The sequence below is a fragment of the Rattus rattus genome, chromosome 13 (genome assembly GCF_011064425.1).
Source record: "Rattus rattus isolate New Zealand chromosome 13, Rrattus_CSIRO_v1, whole genome shotgun sequence".
Taxonomy (NCBI): Eukaryota; Metazoa; Chordata; class Mammalia; order Rodentia; family Muridae; genus Rattus; species Rattus rattus.
In genome coordinates this window covers 15,593,617-15,607,113 of record NC_046166.1, presented here as the reverse complement: position 1 = coordinate 15,607,113, position 13,497 = coordinate 15,593,617, and the positions used below count along the sequence as shown (strand labels likewise).

General features: G+C 42.6%; 1 protein-coding gene across 2 annotated transcripts; it reads left to right on the top strand.

Annotated features, from left to right (window-relative positions):
* The first annotated feature begins 1,894 nt into the window (after window positions 1-1,894).
* Window positions 1,895-13,110, top strand: Ghitm (growth hormone inducible transmembrane protein). 2 transcript variants are annotated; one of them, XM_032918603.1, is made up of 9 exons: window positions 1,895-2,095; window positions 3,460-3,630; window positions 3,948-4,047; window positions 5,340-5,451; window positions 6,179-6,320; window positions 9,221-9,329; window positions 10,979-11,167; window positions 11,522-11,693; window positions 12,830-13,110. In XM_032918603.1, exons 2-9 carry the CDS (start codon window positions 3,499-3,501, stop codon window positions 12,912-12,914), a joined length of 1,041 nt encoding a protein of 346 aa, XP_032774494.1. In that variant the 5' UTR covers window positions 1,895-2,095; window positions 3,460-3,498; the 3' UTR covers window positions 12,915-13,110. The 2 variants fall into 2 exon arrangements, with proteins under 2 accessions (XP_032774494.1, XP_032774496.1); XM_032918605.1 differs by having other exon boundaries at window positions 1,977-2,326; window positions 12,830-13,107.
* The last annotated feature ends 387 nt before the right edge of the window (window positions 13,111-13,497 follow it).

Below are 13,497 nucleotides of genomic sequence, written 5' to 3'. Positions count from 1 at the left end.
TACGATCCACTTGCCCCACTGAAGCAAGCATATCTTCATTATCATGAGAGCTGTTTGATTCACTGTTTGAAAATATCTAATATGACAATATAAGCAGAAACAAAAAACTAGGAAATAAACCCAAAACCCTCTAGATCTCACCAACCATCAATCGTAGACTCAAGAAACAGGTTGGCTCTGATTTATAAAAAAAAAAAAAAAAAAAAGCCACATTTGGTAAGAATGTTTTTATGGCAATAGAAAGATGTGGTATTCAATTCTGACACTATCCCCCATCCCCTCACCCCTGCCTCAGACTGGGTCTCACTATGTTCTTCTGGACACTCTGAAGCTCGCCGCTCACTCTGTAGACCACTGGAGTTATTTTCTTGCTAAACCCCCCCAAAACAAGAAACTCAGCCAATGATTGCTTGCCTATCCATTTTACATCTAAAAGTTCATAAAGTTAAAAGGCTTAGTTTTCAGTACGTATTTAAAAAATATCATAAGTCATAAAACAAACTTTATTAAAACACTCAAGTTAATTTTGTGCATTAATATTATTTATGCATAGTTAATGTCGCTTAATAGCTAAACCAAAGTACTGAAAATGCTTAGGTGGACCCTTTCATTCCATAAATACAAAAGGTTTGTGAGAGATAGAGTTTTAAATTAGCTCAAAACTCAGCAGCAGGATCTGACTCAGGAAGACGGACGGTTAAAAATGTAGGACGACTGGTGCAGACTCACTGACCCTCCGGATGTCACCGGATGTGAATAAATGAGTAATGGGTTCTGTTCTGCCCCTGTGATGTTTGTTCAAGCCCCCATTGTGCCCTACAGATAATGTTCCAGCCATTGTGTCCTGCAGATAGTATTCCAGGAAACCGGGGCTGAAGCCTAACCAGATGTGTATCAGATGCAGATGTTTTGTCAACTCTGACAAACATTTACCCTAAAGGACAGGAATCAAGATCTGTTCTCAGGAGAATGAGGGCTTGGCCTTTCCCCTGATTTAAACCCTAGAATCTTAAGAACAATCCTGTGACTTTGAGAGTTTCCCCTTGTGACATTTTTGGTATTTCCTTTTGACGTCCCCTCATCTCCTGGGGCTTGTGACTTCTTCCTTTAAATAGCCCTTCTCCCAGCCACTCAGGGTCGACACCTCTGTCTCCTGCGAGGGATACGTGTCGGCCGGAGCCCTCCATAATAAACCTCGCCTCTGCGTATTGCATCAAGATTGGTCTCTCGTGTGTCTGGGGTCCGCAACTTCCCAAGACTTGAGTAAGGGTGTCCCTTCGGGGATCTTTCAGTTTGGTCCTGGCCTTATAATTAATTCAAAGTAAATTAATACAGGCAAAACTCACTAAACCAGTATCAAATCCCTTAACATTTGAATAATGAATCAAAAGGAGAGCGTGCCAAGCACATACCCCATAGCTCAAGACACCCAGCCTAGCCACAGTCCCAGCAGTGATAAAAAGGAAGCAATTAACGAACGTTTGACTAAATTATACCTCTAAGGGTTGATAAATTTCCTGCCAGTCACCGCGACTATACGATTAACCCAAACTAATTACTCTCGGCCTAAAACGCGTTTTAGGAACGACTCTTAAATAGAACTAAAATCCAACTTAAATGTGAAAAGTCATTGGTAGACCTAAATCCATAACAAAAGTAATTCTAGGCTGGTTTTGAGCTCACAGCGATCCACCTGCCTCCCAAAGGTTGGGATTTAAGGAGTGCACTGCCAACCAGTCCACCTCCCATTTTTTACACTTATTGGCTGCGAGTGCACACAACGCGGCTGCCCAAAGCTAAAACGCCAGAGTGGGCTGCGTTGCCCAGACCTAGAATGGACTCTGACTGTGACGTTTTTTTCGGAACACAAACTTCCATTGGTCCGGTCTCCAAGCCAAGACCCGCCTTCGTCACGGTGCCCTCCCTTCCGTTAGAAGCCTGCTCTTGATTGGCTGCTTGTACTATTTACCTTTTGTCCGGATATTGCGTGACGCAGTGAGTCCTGGGGTTGCGGAGGAGCGGCAGAGGGAGGTCGTACACTCTCGGTTTCGGTGGCCTGGAAGGGAGCCCCGTGGCAGAGGTGACCGGAGCTGAGGTACTGCCCCGAGAGTCCTGAGAATCCCAGTTCTCGTGATGGACGTCGGCACAGCGGGATCTGGGTTGGCTGCTACGGGCGGGAAGGCCGGGCTCGCCGGGCTCGCCCTTTCTACGTCTCCCTCGGCAGGGAGATGCTAAGTCAGCCGCTCGAGGACCCGCGTGGTCGCCCTAGCTAACCGGGAGAGGGTACCGTGGGGTGGTGCGTGGACGTGGAGGCTGCGGGCTAGCGGTGAGAGGGGAGGAAGGGCACACCCGAACACTCGAGCTCAAGAAAGCTTTAGGAAGGGTCGGCAGTAATTCGTACAGACCTAGCCCAGGGGCCCGTTTCAGAGGACCAGAACCCGCACATAAACACATGGCCGATAACCCTCTTGGCTGTTCCCCAACATAAGGCCACTCAGATTAGACTCTGTTCAGGTCAGTAAGCTGAAGCAATAGGTTGAGATGATGTAATGGCATGAAAGTACCAGAAGGGCTCGCGGGTTTTTCCGCAAGGTCAGATGCCTAGAGTTGTGTGCACTTCATAGTTCCGGAAGCTCTTAACTTTGGAGGTGCTAGTTAAAACTTCGTTACATTCCTGGAATTTTAGGGTAAATCTTGGGCAATTTCAAAGTCCCAAGCAAGGCACTGTCGTTAAAAAGCTGTTTTGGCCTAGTTTTCTTGTATTTACAAATGGGGAGAAGGCGGAAATACAAAGCACTTGCCTAAAATTCATCACAACTCATTGGCCAGAAATGTGACTTTATAGCATTACAGAGAGACGTTCACTTAACTATCTGGAGCTGAGACAATTCAATTTTAGAATGTTGGGGGCAAGGGTTACCCTATTAAGAATACAAGAAGGATTCTTAATGTTTTGATCGAATGTTATGTAGTGGAATAAATTAATTTGAAAGTGTCTGTCGTATCTTAAAGGGAAATAATATTTGACCTATTTAGTAGACGTATACATGCCTGGCTTTTGTCGATTTTCTTTTAGTCTTGTAAAGTGTGACCTTGAGTAGTTTGTTAATCTTTTCTCTGGGTGTTTTTCTTGTGCTGAAAAGTTACATAAATTCTTTTATTCATTGAATGATGGTGTAAATCTTGGGCAAAGCTGCAGTTATAAAATCTGTGATTGTGTCAACATAATGACATTAATTCTCTATTCCATATATCTGGTCAAACTTGGATTTATATCATTGGCTGCCCATTCCAAATTAGATTTCATGAGTTAGAAGGAACAGGGGGAGGATACAACATTAAAAATAGTGAAGCCACTGTTCTGATTATTTTTTTCTATTGAAATTTAGTTTCTTCTGATTTTGGCTATGTTTCCTTCTTAATTAACTTAATTTTTTCCCCTTCTACCTTTCTAACTAGCATTTCAGATCTGCTTAGTAAACCGGTGTATCACCCACCATGTTGGCTGCAAGGCTTGTGTGTCTCCGGACACTACCTTCCAGGGTTTTCCAACCCACTTTCATCACCAAGGCCTCTCCACTTGTGAAGAATTCCATCACGAAGAACCAATGGCTCCTAACACCCAGCAGGGTAAAGAATGCTTTCCCCCGCCCATCCAGGTTGTCTGTTAGAATTTGGTGGTGATGGTGGTAGTTGATTAGTGGGCTGTTCTGTGGGCTTCACACTGGTTGGGAGTAACTTACTCATTAGTTACTGTAACAGTGGTTTACTAAAGCAATAGTAAAGTTTCCAGTGAGCTTTATCCTTGCCAGTTTACATCCTTCCCAGTCACTCCTTATCACAAATGCCTTAAGAGGGGTCCCACGCCCTTCCCACATCTAAGATGGTAGGTAACTTTCTAATATACTGTTGTTGCTTTGGATGCTATGTCTTTTTGTCTATGTCAGGAATATGCTACCAAGACAAGAATTAGGACTCACCGTGGGAAAACTGGCCAAGAACTGAAAGAGGCAGCCTTGGAGCCATCACTGGAAAAAGTCTTTAAAAGTATGTGGGAGTTTAGTATTTAATGTGAGGCCTGTGTGTGTGTGTGTGTGTGTGTGTGTGTGTGTTAGTTCACAGGCAGCTTCCTGAAAAGCCATACTTCTATTTTGGGGGGCCTGTTAACCGAAAACAGATGGGCACTTTGCATTGGCTTTCATGGTTCCTAATTGTATTAAAGATTTACTGGTTTTAGAAAAACCAAACTCATTATCATCCTATTATTTAAAATGGTAGAGCCTATTCAGGAAGTTTATTTCAAGTTATGTAGAATCTTCATTCAAGCACGTGCTTGTGAATGTCAGTTTCTGTTCCTGTGTACGTCTGTGTGACTACCTGCTAGGTGGATGCCAGTGCCCACAGAGGCCAGAAGAAGATATCTGATCACCCGGACTAGAGTCATAGGTGACTGTACGCCACCTGAAGTAGATTCTGGGAACTGAACTCAGGTCCTCTGTAAGAGTAGCAAAGGGCTCTTAATCACAGAGCCATATCTGCAGCCCCTTGGAAGGCATTACCTTAATGAAGTCATTTGATTCGTAGTTTGGATTTTAACTTTGGAGATTCTGAAGCCAGACTGCCAAATTGCTAATCTTGCCTATACTTTCGACAGAAGCCTTGCTACTTGACAGTTTTAGAAGTGTCACCGAATTATATAGTTCAGGAAAGCCCTGATTAGTATCATGCAAGGCGTTTCTTTTTTATTAGAGGCTTGACCACAGAGAAAAAAAAAATCAGGATTTTCCAGTTACATTTTTAGTAAACAAGTTTCAGTTGAAGAGAGTAAGATGTGTTCTTTATGAGCACCTGCCTGAGTTGATAAATTTTCAGTATTTTAAAGCAAGAATGTCTGTCCCTTTTGGGGGTACATAAACATTAGTGGCATTTTTCTTTGTTCGTTCTCTGGGGTCACACAAAGCTTCACCTGGGTTACTGCCAATCATTCTTCCAGTGTGGAATGATTGATGCCATTTCTCATTTTCCTTTATCGCTTGAATATTTATCCATCTGTTCTTGATGTGTAAATCCAGCTGCCAGTCTGAAACTCGTGATCTTTTGCCTCAGTCTCTCAAGTGCTTTAATAGTTATGTTAATAGACTGCTCCTCTGTTCTTTGTAGTACTGTTGTACGTTTGTTTCAGGTGTGTCCTTCTGGTCTCCTAAGGTTGAGAACTATCTGTATCCCCAGCGTGGCTACCATGAAGAAATAATTATAATTTGATCCCCTCCTGAATATTTTGAATCGTTACCCCAGCACTTTAATTTAGTTGAAACGTATGTTTGTTGCCATGCTTGCAGTTGACCAGATGGGAAGGTGGTTTGTTGCGGGAGGAGCAGCTGTTGGTCTTGGAGCGCTGTGCTACTATGGCTTGGGAATGTCTAATGAGATTGGAGCTATCGAGAAGGCTGTGTAAGTAAAGTGTACCCAAACAACCAAAATCCTTCCTTCAAATAAAGGTTCCTGTTTTCTCCCCATTTAGTCTCTAGCCACTTTTGGAATGCCTTATCTGGTTTCCATGTGTGAATATACATGAATGTATAGAGTCACTTTTGTTCATTAGTCATAGACATATTCAAGCCTAAATAATAATCTTTGACCAAGGTTATATATTCAGACAAGAAGAAAATGTATTGGTTCTTTATGTGTATTGCTTTTGATGTGTTTTTTTTTTTTTTTAATTTATTCTATATGCATATACACCTGTGTGCCAGAAGAGGGCATCAGATCTCATTACAGATGCTTGTGAGCCACCACGTGGTAGCTGGGAATTGAACTCAGGACCTCTAGAAGAGCAGTCAGTGCTCTTAACCGCTGAGCCATCTCTCGAGTCCCCAGTTTTTATATGGAATGTATGGTGTGTGTCATTTAATCTTAAACAGCTCTAAGGTGTGCTTATTTTCATTATAGCCAAGCATGGTAGTGCACGCCTTTAATCCCAGCACTTGGGAGGTGGAGTCCAGGCAGGACTACATAGAGAAACCGTTAGGATCATCATTGTCGCCTATTAGTATTTCCACCATAAATAAGGTTGAGACTATTAAAGTAATTTATCCCAGAGTCTTTTGTATCTAATGAATGATTTAATCAGAATTTATACGCATACTTCTGTGAGCTAACCTTGTCACGTTTCTTACAGAATCTGGCCTCAGTATGTAAAGGATAGAATTCATTCTACTTACATGTACTTAGCAGGAAGTATTGGTTTAACAGCGTTGTCTGCCCTGGCATTAGCCAGATCATCTGCCCTCATGAACTTCATGATGACAGGCTCTTGGATGGTAAGTTAGCTATTTGATACTTTTTTGTGGGGAAGGTGATGCTGGATGTTTGGTTGCTTCTTTGCATGAAGATCAAAGGATTTCTTAAGTAGGGTCATTAATATATTTTCAACAGCACTATATTAATTTCTTGTAACAGCAGAAAGCTTGGGCTTTGGGGACGGGAATTTCACACTGACCTGCAAGGTGAATCTGCATTTACTTTTCAGCAAGTGGGTGCAAAATAGACTGTTGTTCTGTCTATTGATAAATAGGAAGAATGCCCCTAAGTTCAGTTTCCAACTCTTAATCCTTAATATTAAAACACGTACTTGAAAATGATACAGTGTTCTTCCATTTAATGGCCTCGCCCTTTCTCACAGTATATTTAGCAGTTTTTCTTCCCTGTATTAACCGAACCTCTGTAGCGCAGTACATTCTAGGCCAGCTCTTTACCATGGGCTAGCATTGTATGACTACAGATACGGATTGTGCTGCTCTATAGTAAAGACCTAGAGTGCACTGTATGGTATGTGCAGGAGGAAGTAGAAAATTGAAAATGAAGTAGAAAGTCAGCCTGAGAGACTCTCGGAGCATCGGGGCAGCTCCATGGAGGAGACTGAGTTCTTCAGGGTTGCTGCTGGCTCACATATTTGATTTCAGAAGAGGACAAGGTCAGTCGGCCTGACCAAGCAGCTGAGAAAAGGAGAAGAGCTAGGAAGACCTATTGGGAAAATGCTTCACAGTTCGTTCAAGTGAAATTTCAAGTGTTCTGGGGTCTAAAGGGTGAGAGGAGATGCTTAGAAAGGGTAGCTTTCATCTCCAAGCTGAAGCGAAATACATAAACAGAGAGCACTGTAGAGACCAGGGTGGCTAGAGAAAATGTGGTTCTGTTTGAATGTTAAGAACTAGTGTGGGAGGAAAACAAAGCAGATAGGTACACCATCTTGCCATGCCTCTGAGTGTCTGACGACTGATTAGAACACAGTGATGCATGGTACAGTGAATGAGACTGAGCAGGGAAAGAGATGGAAATCAGACACACCTGTTTCCTAACCCAGAACTGTAAGCTTGGAGTCCATATTTCCTGTGTCTTGAGCTCTTAGGACAAGAATCAATATGGTAATATAAGCATTTCGTAGTCTGAGGACTGTGCTCGTCAGTCCTGACTCTCCTGGCCTGGGCAGGACTCTCCTGGATTCGTGAAGGCAAAGAAGAAGTGAGGTGAGCTCTCACGGAAAGCCAGTTCAGATCAAGGCGGATGATGTAAAATGATGCACGATGTGTACAGCAGTAGTCTGAAGTATTAAAACATAAAAATTCAATACCAAAAACTACAGGAGAGCTCAATGGTGAGACCGCAGCCTCTGCAGTAAAATGCCACTAGGAATAGTTAGGAAAACACACAAGAAAACTAGGTAGACCGTATAGGAAGGAAGGGTAGGGCTCTCTGGAGCTGATACAGATAGGCAAGAAGGCACAGTTTCTCTTAAATAAGGAAAGGAAAGGAAGCATGGTGGAGGAGGAAGTTTGTTGTAGATATATGGGACAGCGTAGTCTGAGGCAAGAGCATCTGGGAAATATCCATATGTTAAGGTTCATGACCTTGAGCCATATGGGAAAAGGAGACCTGAGAAGGGAACCAGCCACAGCAGCCAGAGCTACAAAGAGCGGGTGTGTAACTAAAATGCCTGGAGCCCAGCCCCCTAGGCTGGAGGGTTCAGGGTAGGGGACGGAGTATGTCAGCTCGGAGGGCTGGCTCAGTAACAAGTGGGGGCTGAGGGATCAGGGAGAACCTGGTGGTCTGGTCCACTCTGATGCATTAAGTAGGCTTGAGACCTAATATCTTTCAAGCGCTTTTGGGACAGGACAGGTCTGCCACTGTTGCGCAAAGCGCCTACGAGAAAAGCTTCCGAGATAAGTAATTCAGTCAGGTAGGAAGGAAGGTATGTGGATGTATGTGTGTGTGTGATATGTACATATGTGCTATGGCTTGCATGTCGAGGTCAGAGCACAGCTTACGGAACTGGTTCTCTCCTTTGCACTTTTGTGGATTCTGAGGATGAACATAGGACCTAGGCTTTACATTTGGAGCTCAGCCAGTATTTTATCTGCTGACCCATCTCACTGGTCTGCCGGGATTTTTTTTGTTTGTCGGTTTGGTCTTTTGTTTTTGTTTTTTACTTGGTTGGTTTTTGAGACAAGGTCTTCCTATCAGCCCTGACTGTCAGTTTGCAGCAAGGCCGACATTGGTTTCCTTGAGAGTCCAGGCCTGTGCCTCCTGGAATATAGTATGTAGACCAGGCAGACCTTGAATCAGAGATCCATCTGCCTGTGCCTCCTGGAGTACAGTATGTAGACCAGGCAGACCTTGAATCAGAGGTCCATCTGCCTGTGCCTCCCAAGAGTTAGAATTGAAAGTGCGCCCCACTGTAAATTCTTAAAAGCACAGTGGATACAGTTAAGGAGCGTGAGACTCTGGAGAATTGACCCAATCGTGCCCCTTCAGTATCACTAAGATGTAGAATGTGGAAAGGTAAAAAAGCAAAGTACTAGGATCGTGGAAGGGAATATACAGTTGTGTAAACAACTGGGAATTTCCATGAACAAAGGGTGTGGGAGCAGTTTGTAGTCATTGTTTCTCCATTACAGAACAGTGAAGTAGAATCCAGTGTGCTTTTCACCATCAGTTTGTTTGGTTTTGGTTTTGGTTTTATTTTCCTGTCAGGTTGAAAATGATGTCTGTGGCAGTAGAGGGCGCTCTTGCTAATGTAGTCAGTGCTGAAAGGAACTAGAAACAAACCCAAGTATGCTAGATAAAGTCACAGGATTCAGTTTAGTATTCTTCAAAGTCATTAGCTGTACTCAGATGTGTGGGTCTCTCCTTTAAGGATCTGTTTCTCTTAATGTGTGTCTTCCAGACAATTGGTGCAACCTTCGCAGCCATGATTGGAGCTGGAATGCTGGTCCAGTCAATATCGTATGAGCAGAGCCCAGGCCCAAAGCATCTGGCATGGATGCTGCATTCTGGTATGTTCTGTTAGATCCTTATTAAGCTGTCTTGTATATCATTCAGTTTCCTCTTATTTGTTTGGCCTTTTTTTTTTTTTTTCTTTTTTCAGTTTTTGAGATGGGGTCTTGATAGGTATGCCACACTGGCCTGCATCTTCCTATCTTCCTGCATCAGACTCTTGACACATCTGACTTTTAAACAGTGGCCTTTTCGCGTGGCTCTTGAGTTTTAAATGACTTAGTAAACCTCATTTTTGGAAAACACCATTCCCTACAGTCCTTGTTGGTGCATTATCACTTTGCTGGTATTGAAGGTTGCTATGACGGTAGCTCTGAGGTTATGCTGTGAGATAAACTATGTATAAGCAGAGACCCAAGATGCCAGCAAGGTAGCTCAGCAGATAAAGGCATTTGCTACACAGGCCTGCCAACCTGTGTTCAAGCCCTGGGGTCCTCACATAAGCATAGATGAGAAGTAGCTCTAGAGAGTTGTCCTCTGACTTCCACGGCATGGCACGTGTTTCTCCATACACACTATGCACAGATGCTTATCCAGTAGTAATTTAACACACGAGCCAGTACTCACAGCTACTCACAAGGACATTAAAGACAGCCTCAGTAACACTGGAGCCTCTCTCAAGACAGGTGCAGGTGCAGTTCAGTGGCGTTAGGCTGGCTGCACACACCCATCACCTGACTCCCAGCATCGTGAAAACTAAAGGAACAACTTTCCATTATTCCTCTAGTGAGATAATTTTGTGGCATGGGATCTTCCAGTTGGGGAGGTTTTTGTTAATGTTTGGTAATTGGAAATAATATGCCATTGTGTTATTTTGCTGTTTTGTTTTGTTTTTTCAAGACAGGGCCTCACTGTGTAGCTCTGTCTGTTCTGGAACTCAGTATGTAGACAAACCAGACTGGCCTCCAGCTCCAAGTGATCTACCTGCCTCTGCCTTCCTAGTGCTGGGATTAAAGGCAGCTGCCACCGTGCCCACTACCCTGTTATCTGTAAGGAAGAGTTTTGTAAATCCTGACAACTGAGCCTTTTTTTGTTAAAGATTTGTTTATTTTAGTTATATGAATACACTCTTGCTGTCTTCAGACACAAGAAAAGGACATCAGATCCTTTACAGATGGTTGTGATCCACCATGTGGTTGCTGGGGATTAACCTCTGGAAGAGCAGTCAGTGCTCCTAACCAAGCCCCCTGAGCTTTCTTCTTAAAGGTGAAATGAGCTGTGTTCCTTATTAGGTGAGACAAATTCAGCGTCTCCCCGTCTACATTTTAGAGTTCCACCACACACTTCCCTTTCAGTTCTTCCTGAGCAGCAGTAGGTCTGACCTTCAGCTGTCTGCTTTGTGTGAGTTCTGTCTCAATAATTGTGAATCTAGTGGTGGTCTAAGACCGAAATAGTGGCCTATGTAGACTTTTACAAAGTTACTAAAATGCAGGCCACTGTTTATGTGTGAATTATGACCCGGTATTGGTGTGGTAGAGAATTTGTATAGCCACGTATGTTAATTGTACAGTTGAGATGGTAGCATAGAGCTGCCTAAATGAAACTTGTGTTTATCTTGCTTAGCAGAGGGGTCACCTTCACGGTGACACTTTCTCGTTGACGGTCATTTAGTAGGTTTTCTATTTATAAGACCTCGCTGTCTCCGCAGGTGTGATGGGTGCAGTCGTGGCTCCTCTGACAATCTTAGGGGGGCCTCTTCTCCTGAGAGCTGCATGGTACACCGCCGGTATTGTGGGAGGCCTCTCTACCGTGGCCATGTGTGCACCTAGTGAGAAGTTTCTGAACATGGGCGCACCCCTGGGAGTGGGCCTGGGTCTTGTCTTTGCATCTTCACTGGGTAAGCTGCTGTGCTTTAAAGGGTACAGGTACTCTAAAGCACTAAGATTTGGTTTTTAAAGCTATTTAAAAACTAAGAAATTTGATTGAGCTTTGTTTATTTGAATGCATCAAAAACCTTAGGCTTATAGTTAGCTATTCTTTTTATTAAATTACTCAGAAATGATCAAGTTGACTTAGAAATTGCTCTAATGTTGGCAAGTAACCCATTGAATAAATGACTATAAGAAATTGAGTAAGTACCTACTCAAATGTCAAGAAATACAAAGGTAGCCTTAAATAATAAAAACTATAAATCCAGTTGCAAGAGATCCTTTTTTATAAAAACTATATTCTTTTTTTTTCCTCATCTCAGGGTCTATGTTCCTTCCCCCTACCTCTGTGGCTGGTGCCACTCTGTACTCAGTGGCAATGTATGGTGGATTAGTTCTTTTCAGCATGTTCCTTCTGTACGATACTCAGAAAGTAGTCAAACGTGCAGAAATAACACCCACGTACGGAGCTCAGAAGTATGATCCCATCAATTCGTAAGTGATCCTTATTGTTATATGGTGTCCCATGGTGTTTTGTTCTGTATATATCAGTTTCACAGGGTGCCACCATAGCACAGTAGCATAAGACAGTGGCTTAGAATTTATCCTCTTCAGTTCCTGAGGCCAGAGTATTAAGTCAAGGTGTTAGGCAGGGCAGGGAACTTTGAAAGCTAAGAGAATCCATCCTCTGTCTCTCGGCTGCTTATCACTGCTGGTGATCCTTGGCTAGTGAGTAGATAGGCACCTCGATCTTCACTGCCACTCTCCCCGGGCTGTGTGTCCGACCTTTATTTTAATAAGGCCACTAGACGTATCCTACTCTAGTGTGACTTCATTCCATATTACATTGTAAGTATATCTTAGAAGACTGTACTTCCAAATACGCATATAGGACTAGTACTGGGCGTTCCAACAGGTCAAATTTGCTGCTTCTGTTGGAGTGGATTCTAGAAAACTTATTACACTGCAGCTGACTGCAGCATTTAGGTATCAGTTACAAGTGCCGCCTGCTGGGATGCATGCAATTAACTAGAATTTTAAGGAGGGAAAACAGCCCTGAAGATACTTCTCCTTGTGCTTGTGTGCTCAACTCATGTTGACATTCAATAATGTAAAATAGTGTTCATTCTCTTTTCGTGGATTCTGCTTAGAGTTTCAGAGTGTCTCTCACATTTTTAGTAATGTTTTCCTTTACCTAAAAATAAAATAATGTAATAGCTTTTTAAAATGTTGATATAACACTTGTAGTTTTGTAGCAGCTTTCTTAAAGGGGATGAAGTAGGTAAATTTATTCTATTTGAAAATGCCAGACTGTGTCTTGCAAGTTTTTTAAAGGTGTGTTTCTTTGATCTGTTTTGGTTATTCCATTGTCTGACACCCAGGTTTGATACTCATAGCAGGATGTCAGAGAACAGATAGTCCTTTAAAAATTGTATCCATATCTAAAAGGTGATGTGTTCTCCAAGAAGGAAAAGTGAATGTTGCCTAGTTTAGGACTTTTAAACAACATTAAATATTATATTTTTAATTTCCATTTAATAACCAACACTAGGAATAACGAGTGTTTTTCCTTTTCTGTACTAAGAACTAGATTGCCATTGGAATCACATCTGTCTGTCATTTTTTCCTAGGATGCTGACGATCTACATGGATACATTAAATATATTTATGCGAGTTGCAACTATGCTAGCAACTGGAAGCAACAGAAAGAAATGAATGACCGCTGTGGTGCCTCTGCTTGCTGGTGTCCAGCGTGGTTAGTAGGAGCTGATAGTCACTGCAGTCGCACCATCAGAATCCCTTGAGGTTTAGAGGATAACCTGTCACTATGTTTAAATGTTCAGTAATGTGACCCCTCAGGCCTGCTTCTTCTTTTAGAGAATAAATGCAATAGATGTCTTCCAAATAAGCACGTACACTTCATCTGTCATGCTTTAATGCAATAGATGTCTTCCAAATAAGCACGTACACTTCATCTGTCATGCCTTCCTACTTTAAAAATGCTTTGATGAGTGTGTGCGCAAAGATGTATTAGAAGGTTTCAAGTATTGTTTTATTTATTGAATAAGTAAAATGTAGCAAATGTGTGTATCTTCATATTGTGGGACCTTGCAGAATATTAAAATGATGTCATGAGTGACAAGTTTTGGTGTAGAGGTCAGAGATGAAAATCACCTGCAGTCATTTTGAATGCTTAGGACAGCACTGATTGGTGAGCCAATGAACAACATCGGAGATGTGATAACAAGGATACATGGTGTTAGCAAAGACACGGGTATTCTTCTGTGCTGTTAACGGC

What these genes read in the sequence shown, in the direction of transcription:
- Ghitm (XM_032918603.1), top strand. Translation starts at nt 3,499, where the DNA reads ATGTTGGCTGCAAGGCTTGTGTGTCTCCGGACACTACCTTCCAGGGTT. An exon ending in TGATGACAGGCTCTTGGATG is followed by an intron (nt 6,321 to 9,220) that starts GTAAGTTAGCTA and finishes TGTGTCTTCCAG; the next exon opens with ACAATTGGTGCAACCTTCGC. An exon ending in AAGTATGATCCCATCAATTC is followed by an intron (nt 11,694 to 12,829) that starts GTAAGTGATCCT and finishes ATTTTTTCCTAG; the next exon opens with GATGCTGACGATCTACATGG.